Source organism: Mus caroli, chromosome 3 (genome assembly GCF_900094665.2).
Source record: "Mus caroli chromosome 3, CAROLI_EIJ_v1.1, whole genome shotgun sequence".
In the NCBI taxonomy this organism is placed as follows: domain Eukaryota; kingdom Metazoa; phylum Chordata; class Mammalia; order Rodentia; family Muridae; genus Mus; species Mus caroli.
Genome location: NC_034572.1, coordinates 47,248,703 through 47,265,211, shown reverse-complemented (window position 1 = coordinate 47,265,211; position 16,509 = coordinate 47,248,703). Strand labels below are relative to the sequence as shown.

At 46.2% G+C, this 16,509-nt stretch overlaps 1 protein-coding gene across 1 annotated transcript in view; it reads left to right on the top strand.

The window, feature by feature from the left end:
* The first annotated feature begins 1,855 nt into the window (after nt 1-1,855).
* The window catches only part of Frem2 (FRAS1 related extracellular matrix 2), a 143,768-nt gene continuing 129,114 nt past the window's right edge, over nt 1,856-16,509 (top strand). The window contains exons 1-2 of the mRNA XM_021158004.2: nt 1,856-7,257; nt 12,770-12,859. Of these exons, the coding sequence (XP_021013663.1) occupies nt 2,124-7,257; nt 12,770-12,859 (5,224 nt within the window). The 5' untranslated portion in view covers nt 1,856-2,123. The remainder of the gene's footprint in view (nt 7,258-12,769; nt 12,860-16,509) is intronic.

Here is a 16,509-nt window from a genome sequence, read left to right as displayed (position 1 = left end):
AAACTGACCATCTACTGCACTTGACATCTTCTTACATACTTGCAAACAGAAACTGGAATATTCTCATGTCTTGGCCATTTGAGTTCCATAAATCAATGTGATAAATCATAAAATTATTACATCAAAGATAATTGGAAACTGGCCAGGAGCTGGATGGGAATTTTCTCATGTGTTTCAAGTACTGGCTGTGTCCTTTCTATTTTTGTCATAAACTGGGAAGTGTAGTAGGAGTTGAAGACAGTACAAAGCACAGAACCCGGAGGAGCTTCTACTAACTAAATACCACCAGTTTGTTTGCATAAATGCCTCACTTTTTTTTTTCTCAAAAGACTTTTAGAACCTTTCACATCTCATCCTCAGAGGCCAGTGAGTTTCTTAGAATAGAATCAGACATTTAACAGCAAAATCTAGCAATGAAATGAGGGCTTTGGCCTGAAACACGTGTGACTACATCAGACATGAGTCAGACTCCTGAGGTAGAGGCTGGTAGGCTGGCTGCAGGAAGGTTTAAAGTGATTCTTCATTTCTTCCTTAAAACTCGTCACACTTAAATCTTACCACTCTCACTTAGACTGAAATTTACAAGGACTCTCAACACATCCTGTTTCCCAAATTCGGTGTTTTATTGAAGAGAAATGGGTATTATTTCAGGTCCTTCTTTCATTGTCCCTTTTATATTACTGGGGAAAATATTTCGACGTGATAAGCAAGACTGCCCAGAACCCCATTGAAAACGACTGGGTTTTGATTGTGAGGGGGTTTGGGTGCAGCGCAGGGAGAAGAATCTGCATACTGAGGAAACCTGACCAACCGACACAAGGGGGCAGGAAGCGCCCAGGCTGGGGTTTCAATCTGATCTAGCTGAAAAGAGGTTTATCTAAACTCTTCTTTGCCCTCCGGGTATTTATCAATTCTCTCGGCGTGGAAAAAGAAAAACGAAAAAAAAAAAAAAAAAGCTGTGCTGCTGACAACTGGGTTTAGCTTTTCCTTCGTCTAAATTCTGCGAGGTGAACTGAGCGTCTGCAGTGACAGCTCTCCAGCTAGGGGTAGTTTAGAAAAGCCTGGGGCTACATTCTCTGGAACTTCTCTGGTGGGAGACTGGCGATTCTGATCAGACTGCATTTCTCACACACACCAAATGCTTCTTTTCACTTTAACTCTGTGAACTTTGATTGCAAAGGAGGGGCTTGATTTAAAAAACAACAACCGCCGCCACCAATCCGCCGGACAGTGTCCCTTTCATAAAGAACGGGAAAATCAGCAAGGGCTTGGGTGGTGGTGGGAGTGGGGGCGGGAGTGGGGGCTTGTGGTGGTGACGGTGATGGGTATTGCAACCTGCTCTAGCTAGGTAGGTCTGTCTTTTAATCCCCTGTCTGTTTGAAAATCTCCAGTGCCTTGCCAAACTGCTCTGGGTTCCTTTTCAAACTCAACAACAAGGTGTTCAACTTTGTTCTTCACTCCCACCCTGGCTTTGGAAGTTTCGACAAGAGGTGGCCATCCCGGGAGAGATTTCAATGACCAAGGAACGGGACTGAGATGCATTAATAGATGCACTAATCTTTAGACCTGAAGACTTGAGTCCGCAAGAGCCGCGCAGGCTGGTGGTTGAGCCGCAGCCCCAGGTCCGGACAAGCAAGCTCAGGGCGCCCCTCCATTCCAACCAACCTGTTGCACCTCTCTCAGAGCAGCTCTGCGCAGTTTCCCCGCCTGGGAGCTGATTGACAGCAGTCAGTACCCAACCCTGGACTCAGGGCCTCCTCCAGCGACCAGCGATTGGTCCCCTGAGAGAATTGGAGTTAGGGGTGCAAAGGGAGAGATTTCCCTCAAAGGACTCAAAGGTCCTGGGACCTGGGACGTAGGAACTCTCCTGCCGGCTACACGCCCCGGACGCGCTGGCAGTGTTTAGTACTTTGGATTGCGGCTCCAAGGAGGGACCGTGCGGTGCATTTGGCCATCCTCCTGGTTCAGCCCTGCCACTGGGAGGGCCCCGCAGGCACCGCGCCGAGTTCCCGGCCCTTCCCACCGGGCTCTCGAGGAGCCTGCAAAGTCTAGCTTTGCATACCCGCCGGGTGAACTGTCGGAACTCTAAGGCCGGCAGCCTGCATACCACAAGGGCTCCCGGAATGGCCAGCCGTGCGCGCAGGACAGCCAAGTTCTCCAGCTTCCAGCCGATACTCGCACAGTCGCCTAGGCTGCTGCTGCTGCTCCTGTCACTGGTAAGCCGCGTCTCCACACAAGCTGCTGGCCCCGGTGCCGCACTTCAGTCCCTGGGTCTCTCCGGGACTTCGGGAGTCCCTACAGAGGAAGCTATAGTGGTGGCAAACCGCGGGCTCCGTGTGCCCTTCGGTCGCGAAGTCTGGCTGGATCCGTTGCGTGACTTGGTGCTGCAGGTGCAGCCAGGAGACCGCTGCACAGTGACCGTGTTAGACAACGACGCGCTGGCCCAGCGGCCGGGCCACTTGAGTCCCAAGCGTTTTGCGTGCGACTATGGCCCGGGTGAAGTGCGCTACTCGCACCTGGGTGCTCGCAGCCCTTCCCGCGACCGCGTCCGCCTGCAGCTGCGCTACGATGCTCCAGGAGGGGCGATAGTCCTGCCACTGGCACTAGAGGTGGAAGTGGTCTTCACCCAGCTGGAGATTGTGACTCGGAATTTACCTCTGGTCGTGGAAGAACTGCTAGGGACCAGCAATGCCTTGGATGCTCGGAGCTTAGAGTTCGCCTACCAGCCTGAGACCGAGGAGTGCCGCGTGGGCATCTTGTCAGGTCTGAGCGCTTTGCCTCGGTACGGAGAACTCCTTCACTACCCACAGGTCCAGGGAGGGGCCGGAGACAGAGGGACCTCTGAGACCCTTTTGATGGACTGCAAAACATTCCAGGAGCTGGGAGTCCGCTACCGCCACACAGCCCCCAGCCGCTCGCCTAACAGGGACTGGCTGCCTATGGTGGTCGAGCTACATTCGCGAGGGGCTCCAGAGGGCAGCCCCGCTTTAAAACGCGAGCACTTCCAGGTGCTTGTGAGGATCCGGGGAGGAGCGGAGAACACTGCACCCAAGCCCAGTTTCGTGGCCATGATGATGATGGAGGTGGACCAGTTTGTACTGACTGCTCTCACTCCAGACATGCTAGCAGCCGAGGATGCTGAATCCGACCCAGACCTTTTGATTTTCAACCTCACCTCTGCCTTCCAGCCTGGGCAGGGCTACCTGGTGAGCACTGATGACAGAAGCCTGCCTCTCTCCTCCTTTACACAGCGGGATTTGCGCCTGCTGAAGATTGCCTACCAGCCTCCCTCTGAAGACTCGGATCAGGAACGTTTGTTTGAACTAGAGCTGGAGATAGTGGACCCTGAAGGAGCAGCCTCAGACCCTTTCGCCTTCATGGTGGTGGTGAAACCCATGAACACACTGGCTCCCGTGGTCACACGAAACACTGGCCTTATTCTCTATGAGGGTCAATATCGGCCGCTCACGGGTCCCGTAGGCAGTGGACCCCAGAACTTGGTCATCAGTGATGAAGATGACCTAGAAGCTGTGAGGCTGGAGGTGGTGGCTGGGCTCCGTCATGGCCACCTTGTTATTCTGGGTTCTCCCAGTCGTGACTCTGCTCCCAAGACCTTCACAGTGGCGGAGCTGGCGGCTGGCCAGGTTGTGTACCAGCATGATGACAGAGACGGTTCACTGAGTGACAACTTGGTGCTGCGCATGTCCGATGGAGGAGGCAGGCACCAGGTCCAGTTCCTGTTCCCTATCACTTTAGTGCCTGTGGATGACCAGCCACCCGTCCTGAACGCCAACACTGGGCTGACAGTGGCTGAGGGTGAAACTGTGCCCATCCCACCCTTGACTCTGAGTGCAACCGATATAGATTCAGATGACTCTCAGCTGGTTTTTGTCCTGGTGCCACCCTTCTCAAACTTGGGGCACCTGCTTCTCCGCCAAAGGCATGTCCCCCAGGAAGAGCAGGGTCTGTGGCAGAAGCAAGGGTCATTTTATGAGCGAACGGTGACAGAGTGGCGGCAACAGGATATAACAGAGGGGAAGCTCTTCTATAGGCACTCTGGGCCCCACAGCCCTGGGCCAGTGATGGACCAGTTCATGTTTAGAGTCCAAGACAATCATGACCCCCCTAACCAGTCTGGGATCCAGAAGTTTGTAATACGCATTCATCCTGTGGACCGTCTCCCTCCAGAACTGGGCAGTGGCTGTCCCCTTCGGATGGTGGTACAGGAATCCCAGCTCACACCACTGAGGAAAAGGTGGCTGCACTACACTGACCTGGACACAGATGACCGAGAGTTACAGTACACAGTAACCCAGCCTCCCACGGACACAGATGAGAACCACTTGCCGGCTCCACTGGGCACTTTGGTCTTCACTGATAATCCCTCAGTGGTGGTGAGCCATTTTACCCAAGCTCAGGTCAATCATCATAAAATTGCTTACAGGCCCCCAGGGCAGGAGCTAGGAGTCGCAGCCCGAGTGGCTCAGTTCCAGTTCCAAGTAGAGGACCGAGCTGGGAATGTGGCTCCTGGCACCTTCACCCTTTACCTGCAGCCTGTGGATAACCAGCCCCCCGAGATTGTCAACACTGGCTTCACCGTTGAGGAAAAGGGACACCACATCCTGCGTGAGACGGAGCTGCATGTGAGTGATGTTGACACAGATGTGGCCCACATCTCGTTCACTCTCACACAGGCCCCCAAACATGGCCACATGCAAATATCTGGACAGCCACTGCATGTAGGAGGACACTTCCACTTGGAGGACATAAAGCATGGCAGAATTTCCTACTGGAATAGCGGGGATGAGTCTTTGACTGACAGCTGCTCCCTGGAGGTCAGCGACAGACACCATGTGGTACCAATTACTCTCAGAGTGAACGTTCGGCCAGGGGACCGTGAAGGTCCTATGTCAGTCCTTCCTGCTGGTACTCTGGAGTCCTATCTAGACGTCTTAGAGAATGGGGCTACCGAAGTTACCGCCAATATCATTAAGGGGGCCTATCAGGATACCGATGATTTGATGCTGACTTTCCTATTGGAAGGTCCGCCCTTCTATGGGGAAATCCTAGTCAACGGAGCTCCAGCTGAGCAGTTCACCCAGAGGGACATCCTGGAGGGCTCTGTTGTCTACGCTCACACCAGTGGTGAGATTGGCCTGTTGCCCAAAGCTGACTCTTTTAACCTGAGTCTATCAGCTATGTCTCAAGAATGGAGAATCGGTAGCAGCATTGTTCAAGGCGTCACTGTGTGGGTGACCATCCTCCCTGTGGACAGCCAAGCCCCTGAGATTTCTCTCGGTGAACAGTTTGTAGTGCTGGAAGGTGACAAGAGTGTGATAAGCCTGACCCACCTAAGTGCTGAGGACATGGACTCCCTGAAGGATGACCTCTTGTGCACAATAGTCATTCAGCCAACCTCAGGCTATGTAGAGAACATTTCTCCAGCACCAGGCTCAGAGAAATCAAGAGCCGGGGTTGCCATAAGTGCCTTCACGCTGAAGGATCTCAGGCAAGGACACATTAACTATGTCCAGAGTGTCCACAGAGGAGTGGAGCCTGTCGAAGACCGCTTTATATTCCGTTGTTCTGATGGTATTAACTTCTCTGAGAGACAGATTTTCCCCATTGTTATCATTCCTACCAATGACGAGCAGCCAGAAATGTTCATGAGGGAATTCATGGTGATGGAAGGCATGAGTCTGGTGGTCAACAGACTCATCCTCAACGCGGCTGATGCGGATATTCCCCGCGATGATCTAACGTTTACCATTACCCGGTTTCCAACTCACGGTCATGTCATGAACCAGTTAATCAATGGTACAGTGTTGGTTGAAAGCTTCACCCTGGACCAGATTATAGAGAGTTCCAGCATTATTTATGAGCACGATGACTCTGAGACACAAGAGGACAGTTTTGTGATTAAGCTGACAGATGGCAAGCACTCTGTGGAGAAGATGGTCCTCATTGTGGTCATCCCTGTTGATGACGAGACGCCCAGAATGACCATCAATAATGGGCTAGAAATAGAAATTGGGGAAACCAAAGTTATCAACAACAAAGTCCTAATGGCAACTGACCTAGACTCTGATGACAAATCACTGGTTTATATTATCCGTTATGGACCAGGGCATGGCTTGTTACAGAGACAAAAACCTCTAGGTGTCTTTGAAAATATCACTTTAGGCATGAATTTTACCCAGGACGAAGTGGACAGGAACTTGATTCAGTATGTCCACTTTGGGCAAGAAGGCATTCGAGACCTGATTAAATTCGACGTGACAGATGGAACAAATGCTCTTATAGACCGCTACTTTTACGTGACTATTGGAAGTGTTGACATTGTCTTCCCTGATGTAGTAAGTAAGGGCGTGTCCTTGAAAGAAGGTGGCAAAGTCACTCTGACTACAGATCTGCTGAGCACAAGTGACTTGAACAGTCCTGATGAGAACTTAGTTTTCACCATTACCAGGGCTCCTATGAGAGGTCACTTGGAGTGCACGGATCGAAGGGGACTGTCCATCACTTCGTTCACTCAGCTCCAGCTGGCTGGTAACAAAATCTACTACATACACACGGCTGAGGATGAGGTCAAAATGGACAGCTTTGAGTTTCAAGTCACCGATGGGCGGAACCCTGTCTTCCGAACTTTCCGGATCTCAATCAGTGACGTAGACAACAAAAAGCCAGTGGTCACCATCCACAACCTGGTGGTCAGTGAAAGTGAAAGTAAACTGATAACTCCCTTTGAACTCACTGTAGAGGACAGAGATACCCCTGACAGGCTCCTAAAATTCATTGTCACCCAGGTCCCTGTTCATGGTCACCTCCTCTTCAACAATACCAGATCTGTCATGGTTTTCACCAAGCAAGACTTGAATGAAAACTTAATCAGCTACAAACACGATGGCACAGAATCAACGGAAGACAGCTTCTCCTTCACCGTGACTGACGGCACCCACTCGGACTTCTATGTTTTTCCTGATACAGTGTTTGAAACCAGGAGACCTCAAGTGATGAAAATCCAGGTGTTACCTGTTGACAACAGTGTCCCCCAAATTGTGGTGAACAAAGGAGCTTCTACACTTCGTACCCTGGCCACTGGCCATTTAGGGTTCATGATCACAAGCAAAATACTCAAAGTGGAAGACAGAGACAGCCTGCGTTTTTCTCTCAGGTTCATTGTGACAGAAGCCCCCCAACATGGCTACCTTCTCAACCTGGGCCAAGGAAACCACAGTGTCACGCAGTTCACCCAAGGTATGTCCCACTTCTCCTTTCACCCAAAGCCCTGATAGGCCTTACTCCTTGAGAATGAGGGGGGTCCCTAAGCCTTAGAAGTAGAACATCAGGATTAAGTTAAAGGGGCAAGGAAGAGAGGAGAGAGGAAGGGGGGAGGAGAGGAGAGGAGAGGAGAGGAAGGGGGAGGAGAGGAGAGGAATAGCGGTGGAGAGCACACAGATACCCTCAGTCCAAGGAAACACCTCCACGTTGCTGTGTGTTGTGTTGTAACCACCTTTGTCAGAGGGACTAGGAAGGTACTGTAACTATGGCGAGATATGCTGATGAGGAAAGACATGGATTTGGGGGTTTATGACAGAGGCTGACTTTCTAATGCTGCTTCAGGTCACCAAGTCTCCTGCCATCCTGTTTGGTACACAGCACACAGTCCTTGGAACATTTCAGTGCCTTAAAGAGAGATTTGTGGTATATATCACCCTGTTGTCATTATCAATATCAATATACACTCAAACACAATACCTTTAAATTCTAAATTACCTTTTTAACTTTTAAATACTGGGTTGATAGTTGCTGTGACTATTGGGAATTTTATAACTAACAGAATATTCATTTACATTTATTTGAGACTTTTAAAAATATTTCCTACTGGTTCATGACTCAGGCAGACAGCTGTCCAAAGGCACAAGAGGTAAATAAACCTGTCGAGAGTTGTTAAAGTTCTATCTCATATGACAGGGTGCAGCACGGGGGTGTGCTCAACCAGCAAGCCCACAATTAATGGTGTGCAAGAGAACTATGTGTCCATTCATTGCTAACTTGTCATCCATCTCAGTAAACTTAGAAAATATGAAAAGATGATTAATCGAAGGAGGGAATTATTTCATTATTGTTTTTCATTACTCTACTGATTTTTATTATTCCTTACTATCACTTATTATTTTTCCTTAACTTTATATTTGCTATTATGTTATTTTTATTATTGTTTATCATTACTTATTTCATTGTTATTTTTCATTCATTTGTTGGTTTTTTTTTTCCTTCAAAGCCTTTTCTTCCCTGTCCTAAGCAAAGTGTCAGACATCTCTTGCTCTAAGCACCTGCTTTCCTGAGGCCCTTGGGGCAGCAGGCTTTGAGGTCAGGAACTAGGGGCATGTGACCTCTGCCGGGCAGCTCAGAGAGGAAAGCGAGAAGCCATTCAGCAGGCTTCAGCAGCTAGCTGGGAAGTTAGGGCTCTGTTCTCAGACCCTGCAACTTTCATTACAAAGGGATTTGTGTTGCTTTCAGGAAAATCTCAGCATCAGAATGGAAACTGGATCTCCCGTGTGGGCTCTGGGGTGGAAATGGAGTGTAACCCCAGGACATCCCAGCGGGGGTGTTCTTTTCCTGCTACACTGTTCAGCTCTTAGACAACAAACACTTTAATAGACTTCGTTGTTATGTTGACGGGATCTTCTTTTCTGTTTGATGCTGGCAAACAGCTTCACACTCCAGCCTCTGATTCTTGGCTGAGAGCCTGCTTATATCTTGGGCCTGCAGGGACAGGAAAACCCCAGAGTGGATGCCGGCCTGGCAGTTTTCTGTAGATGCTTCTGGGAGGGAAGCCCACAGCTTTAGGCTGGCTTGTTCTCCTGGAAAGGACAGAAGAACTGTATTAGAGGGTAGAAACCCTTCCATCTCATCTCTCCTCTGACCCCAAAAGAGAGTGTTTTTACAGAGATTTTGTTATTGTTGTTAAAAAAAAAAAGTTGGAAGAAGATATGCAAATCAATTCTTTTAAAGTCTACAAACCAAATTCAACAGCTCCAAAATACCGACATAATATTCCTCATATATTGACCCCTTAAAGTATGCTATTTTACTGTAGGCCTTTTGTTTGTTTGCACCAAGTTGTCACAATTAAGTTTTATTATCCTTGTAATGGCACAGTAGTTACGTTTTGTGTTAAAAAATACAGTTTTAAAAATTATATTTTAAAGGAACTTACCACATTTTAACACAAATTCAGACTCTAAGGAAGAACACTTGATATTCAGTCACACAACACTCACCTGAACAAGTTGAGGCTAGAATCTGGTTCCTCGTAGTTATTTATGGAGATTAGATAAGTCCTTAAAGATGACTCCTTCACAGCTGTCTATCCTCCTAGAGGGGAAGTGAGAGTGGTGTTGAGCAGGGGACTGCGCATGTGCAGTTTGGTTTTTATTTTGCTTTATCAGGAAGGAATGAGAGAAACTGTATTTTAATGGAGTTAAACACTTTTAACAAAAGTAGCCAGAGAGGTTATATTCCTAAATTGATTAACTAAGCCGTTGCCCTTGGGAGACATTTTTATTTCGAAGACTTATGAAAATTCATTGTCAGGAAAGGTTCGAGAGCAGAACTAGTCAGATTAGAGAATTATTTGCTTTGAACTTTCCTTTTTGTCCGTGTGTCCCCACCCACACCATCACCCTTTGCTCTCAGGTCTGAAGCCTTGTCCCAACTACAGAAACTTTCTTTTTTCTCCACAATGAGTAGATAATGGGGCTGGAGAGATGGCTCGGCAGCTAAGAGTGTCTGAAGCTCTTGCAAAGGACCCAGGTTCAGTTCCAGCACTCACATGGCCAGTTTACAAACCCCCTGTAACTCCAGCTTCAGGGGATCTGATGCCCTCTTCTGGCCTCTTTGGGTATCAGGCAAGCATGCAGTGTTCCTTGGCGCATGCCGGCAAAAGCACTCCTATACATAAAATAAAAAAACATATAAATAATAAGCACATAGTGAGATATTTTGTTAGATAATTTGTTAAGCAAATTGTTTGTGTGTGTGTGTGTTTGTATTTGTCAAGCAAAAATTTGGGAAGGTACAAGACTCCCCAACCCTGTTTGCACCAACTATGATTACTGGGATTTGCTTAAAATAGGAACTATGGGCAGGTTGTATAGATCAATGCAATAAATATATTAACTATAGCAATCAGAAGAAAATCTAATTCTTAGATTACTGTTATAAATTACTGTATCCACTTTGTGCTTAAGGAAGGTAGTGTTTATGTACTTTTACAATGTGTTGCTATTTTTCAGAGGTACCTGTAGAATAGCAACATTATCATCAAGAGCCTCCTTTTGAAATCATGAATAAGTGTTAACATAGTTAAAGGGAAAACGAAAAGCTCTGGAGCAGCTTTTTATTTCAATGAAATCTTCTCTTACTGTCTTTTTTATTTTTTTTATTATTATTTTTTAAAGAAAGCATTGGCACATCTTGTGTAATAGAGGTTTAGTTTAGTTTAGTTTATAGCTTGATTTTATTGTTATTGTACAGATGTTTTATCTGCAAGTATGTCTGTTTGCCACGTGTGTGCCTGGTCCCTGTGGACATCAGGAGGGGTCATTGGCTCCTCTGGAACAGGGATTCCCTGGAGGCTGTGAGCCACTGTGTGGGTGCTGGAATGGAGCCTGGGTCCTCTGCAAAAGCAGCCAGTGCTCTTTAACTGCTGAGAACCATCTCTCCAGCCTCTGTGCTTTATTTTTAATTAGTTAAAATTCTTGTTTAGATTTCTTTTATGTGTATGTGTTGTGCCCGCACGTGTATGTCACCCACATGCATACAGTACCCAAGGAAGCCAAAAGAGAGTGTTAGATCACCTGCAACTGGAGTTAGCATGGTGTGGGTGCTGGGAACTGAACATCGGTCTTCAACAAGAGCAGCCAGTGCTCTTAGCCAAAGCCATCTCTCCACCCACTTATTATTATTAGCATCACCACCACCACCACCATCATCATCATGGTCTCCAAGCAGGGACTTTAGAGTTTCAAACAAAATTTAAGAACAGGTGAGAAGGTTAGAAAAGAAGTTGTCATGGCTAGCACAATAAGAAAGTGTAATCAAGAGTTCTGGTCATTCCTTATTGATAAACAACAGATCATAATTTGAGACTTTAGAATTAACAGGCCAAGCAGGGGCTGCGTAGGGGCTGTACAGGGGCTGTGTGGAGACTGTACAGGCGCTGTGTAAGGGCTGTGCATGGGGCTGTGCAGGGGGCTGTGCAGGGGCAGTGCCTCCTAAGAGCACTTGGCTCTTTCATTTTAAGTTAAGACTCATGAGATCATTTGCTGTCCTAAAAGGACTTACCATGTAAAAATGGCAACAACAACAATAACAACAACATCTTCTGAAGATGGTTTTAATCTGATAGGAAAGATGCTTGTGCTGATTGATATAAACATTAGTGCAGGACTTGGTCTATGAACCAAAAAGCAGATTTCCCTATCACCAGAAATGTCTCTTTATAAGTGTATCTCCTTTCAGAGCTGTGAGGCAGGATGCAGTTCACATGTCACATCGCCTAAGAAAAGATTCAGAAGTCTTTGGCAGAACTTGCCAACTCTAAATACTGTGTTTATCAAGATAAAATGTTCTCATGTCATTTTTGCTTATAATCCCTGTGAACTCCGTAGCAAAAACCTAATCGAGCTTTTAGAAATTAGAAAAAAAAAAAACCATAAACACAAAGGAGACGGATAACGATTATACACCTTGATGACAGTGTTCTTAGCCACATTCTGTGTTTGTGTAACCTTAAAAAACTCACTGGCTGCCCAGATCAAAGACAGATCTATTTTTTTATTAGATATTTTCTTCATTTACATTTCAAATGCTATCCCAAGAGTCTTCTCCCCCCGCCCTGCTCCCCTACCCACCCACTCCCACTTCTTGGCCCTGGTGTTCCCCTGTACTGAGGCATATAAAGTTTGCAATACCAAGGGGCCTCTCTTCCCAATGATGGCCGACTAGGCCATCTTCTGCTACATATGCAGCTAGAGACATGAACTCTGGGGGTACTGGTTAGTTCATATTGTTGTTCCAAGGCAGATCTATTTTAAGTATCATAAGACAGAGTGATATTTATTTCATTAAACTGTATGTGCAGTGGCATCATTAAAGAGAGAAGCTGATAAAATGGAGGTATTTTAAATACTGTATATAGGTAATGTTAACAAACCTATGCACATGAGTCTGCTATACTTGGAAACAGTATAAGGCAAGGTGCCCCTGAGTTGCTAAAGCCCCTACCATGCACTAAATTTTAATAGCAGTCTGTTGCATTGTAAGAAGAAGCACTACCATAGCGAAGAAAACATCTGCTCTTCCCTTTAGCTTCCTGTAAAACTCACTCTGCAAGGGACACGAAGCAATTTCAAGAGGTCCAGGAAATCTGCCATGCCTTAAAATATCTTCCTTTCCACCTGTCATAGAGCCTGACATACCTACCGTATTTAATAGCTGCTCCTTTGGTGGGAAGGGGGTATCACCTTGCTCTTATTATAATCTAAGTCTGGCCCTCTATTTATCTGGGTGCAGGATCAGATGTCTACGGGACAGCTGATATTAAGGGGTGTAGAGACACAGAACAAAGCATCATGCCCCACTCCCAAAAGGGGATCTAAACACGTTTTCAGAAACACAATAGCCAATAGGATTTATTGTAAGTACAAGCCATCGGGTTTGCTACAGTAATTAATCACTTTGCCTTTTGGTTGCATTTTAGCTGACATTGATGACATGAAAATATGCTATGTCTTGAGAGAGAGAGCAAATGCCACAAGTGATATGTTCCATTTCATAGTGGAAGATGACGGTAAGTATTCTACTCTTCCAGTGGCCTTTTTTATTGATTGATTGATTGATTTTGGTTGCTCTTTGACAACATTGCTACAAGGAATATTTCTCAGGTGCTATGTTGTGTTCATGTGATTTTTATGCAGAGTGGATTTTGTGTCTGCTATAAGAGTTCCTCATCCTTGGTTTCATTGGCCCAGGATCAGGGCATCTAATGAGCTTCTTAGCTTGGGGGATTTTGTGAATTGGTCTAGCGAAGTTTGCCTTGGCCAAGTTTGAAGAGCACTGTAGAAACAGAAACTGGTGTTTGCCTTTCTACCTAGGTCTCCTAGACAAGAGGCACCATTGCTGTTACCCACCCCCAGACCTGCTCAGGCTCCTTTCTGCTTCTAATGACTCTGCCTCCTCCCCCTGCAAACCTAGGCCTGGAAACATGTAGCTGCTTCTGGGTTGAATAGAAAGATTATATTTTTGTTGTGTGTCCTCATGTAAAGCCACAAGAGTCTCACCAAGTATTTACATTGTGCAAACAGGACACAGGAAGTTCTGAGAATGAAAGCAACGTGCTAGAGAGAACTCACTCAGATTAGCTCTGAATCTGCTTCCTGGTGACATTTTTAAAATAGGACCCACTGTTTGGTCATCTCCTCCAAGGAGAGGCCCTTCTCGTCCTCCATAACCACAAAGCATTAAGTGCCCTCGTTTAAAATATTGCTGGATATAGCATGACCAGGTGTCTGAAAGTGATGTCTGTTTCACGCATGCCAGAGAGGCAAAGGAAGGCTACATGGTCACAGTCAGTTGAAACCTGCCTCAGATTCCAGGCTTAATATAGCTAATGTCTGTGTTTGAAAGGAACCAAGCCATAGTTTAGCAATTGACACACTGGCAAAGGAGTCTCGGTAAGGAACAAAGTCCTAAGAAAGAAACCAACTGGTAAACTAAAAACATTGTGCGTGCTGACTCCTGCTGCGCCAGTGAAAATTTCTGCCAAGGGAAACTGTAAACTCATACATGCAGTAATTAAATGTCAATCTCAGGCAAAAAAAAAAAAAGAATGAGCGAACAAGACTCAGTAACAAAAAAGTGTTCCTTCTTAAAATTGCAAAAGCATTAAATACATCCATGGTTTGCAGCTGGAGAGATGGCTCAGCAGTTAAGAGCACTACCTGCTCTTGCAGAGGACCCAGGTTGGGTTCCTATCACCCACATGACAGCTCACAACCACATGTAACTCCAGTTCTAGGGGATCTAATGTCCTTCCTCTTCTGATCTCCTTGGGCACTGCTCACTTGGGGCACACATACGTACATGCAAGGAAATCATTCATGTATACACACACACACACACACACACACACACACACACAAATCCTTAAATAATATACCGTGGCCTTTACTTTTTCTTTTAAGATTTATTTATTTAATGTACATGAGAACACTGTGGCTCTCCTCAGGCATGCCAGAAGAGAGCATCGGATCCCATTATAGATGGCTGTGAGCCACCATGTGGTTGCTGGGAATTGAATTCAGGACCTCGGAAGTCAGTGCTCTTAACCACTGAGCCATCTCTCCAGCTCTGGCCTTTACTTTTAAAACCGTCTTGTCTCCCCACATTTATGTACACAGCCATAATTATTCTACTAGTCCGCACATCTTCAGCTAGGTAGGAGAGAAACATTACATTAAAACTCAGGTCTGTACTCAAACTTTGGAAAGCATGGCATTGTCTGTCATATCTCACAATGGTAAGCAGCGATGTCTGGGTGAAGATGTCGGGCTTCTGTTTTGGTTGCTGAAGATGTGAATCTTTATGCTTATGAAAGTGGGAATGAAGTCATTCCAGGAGGTTCTTTTTGAGCTTCAGTTTCACATGGGCAGAATATTCTAGAGAGATCCTCCTGTACCTTCCTGGACACTAACATAGCCTGTAAGACTCAGCTAGATCCTAGCAAATGGTTATTAAGCAGCGTGTACCTGAACCTCCCTGATGTAAGAGAAGTCCCTTTTGTCACAATAAACAGGAATCTATAAGACTGAAAAAAACTAGAAAGCCATGTGTGTATCTTAGAACTGATTCTATCAGACTTTTTAAATGGGGCACGGGGTGGGGGGTTATCTTGCAAATGGTCTAACACTTGGATGAGGTAACACAGTAATATTTTGTATGTCTAAATAGGGCATAAAAATATTAGCTATAGCAATTCTCTGCTTTATATAGAGATGGTACGTACACTGTTAAATCTTCTGAGAAGTGTGTGAACAGCTTCCAGTATCTCACACCTGGGGCAGCTGTGAGACAGCACTGCCTAGGGGTATGAACTTTCATTGTCCAAGTCTCTTTCCAACCCACTGAAGTCACCTTCTTCAAGCCCGCAGGCTTGTTTTCAGAGTGATGGCTAGCTGAGGATATTCCCAGGACAAACATAATCCTCCAGGCTTTAAAAAAAAAATACAATAGAATTCCATGTCAAGTATCAGGAATGGGAGAAGAAATGATTTGAAAGCAGAAGCCTAAAACAAAACTTGCTTCAGATTTAGTCGTTTGTGGTTGGGACCTGGCTGATCACAGGATTCTCCTGTTATGATGTGGTCACGAGTGGGTGACCATTCCCCATTCAAGGAATGGTTCCTGGGGCGAACTCCTTGCATTTTGGGTTTGGAGCACTTTGATGTTAATTACCAAGTGATGGGAGGAAAGATTAGTGAGTGGGTTTTATTCCCGGAGAGCCCTACTGTGTTAGAGCTTGACCCAATAACCCAGTTGAGAGTTCTTTACTATTCTTTTTTTTAATTGGATATTTTCTTTATTTACATTTCAAATGTTATCCCCTTTCCTAGTTTCCCCTCTGAAAATCCCCTATCCCCTCCCCCCTCCCCCTGCTCACCAACCCACCCACTCCCTCTTCCTGGCCCTGGCATTCCCCCACACTAGGGCACAGAGCCTTCATAGGACAAAGGACCTCTCCTCCCATTGATGACCTGCTAGGCCATCCTCTGCTACATATGCAGCTGGAGCCATGAGTCTCACCATGTGTGCTCTTTGGTTGGTGATTTAATCCCTGGGAGCTCTGGGGTACTGGCTAGTTCATATTGTTGTTCCTCCTATGGGGCTGCTAACCCCTTCAGCTCCTTGGGTCCTTCTGTAACTTCTTCATTGGGGACCCTAAGCTCAGTCTAATGGATGGCTGTGAGCATCCACCTCTGTATTTGTGAGGCACTGGCAGAGCCTCTCAGGAGAGAGCTATATCAGGCTTCTGTCAGCAAGCACTTGTTGGCATCCACAACAGTGTCTGGGTTTGGTAATTGTAAATGGGATGGATGCCCAGGTGAGTCAGTCTTTAGAAGGTCATTTCTTCAGTCTCTACTCCACACTTTGTCTCTGTAACTCCTTCCATGGGTGTTTGCTTCCCCCTTCTAAGATGGATAGAAGTATCCACACTATGGTCTTCCTTCTTCTTGAATTTCATGTGGGTTGTGAATTGTATCTTGTAATGAGAGGATATTCTGAGCTTCTGGGATTCTGGGCTAATATCCACTTATGAGTGAGTGCATATCATGTGTCTTCTTTTGTGATTGGGTTACCTCACTCAGGATGATATCCTCCAGATCCATCCATTTGCCTAGGAATTTCATAAATTCATTGTTTTTAATAGCTGAGTAGTACTCC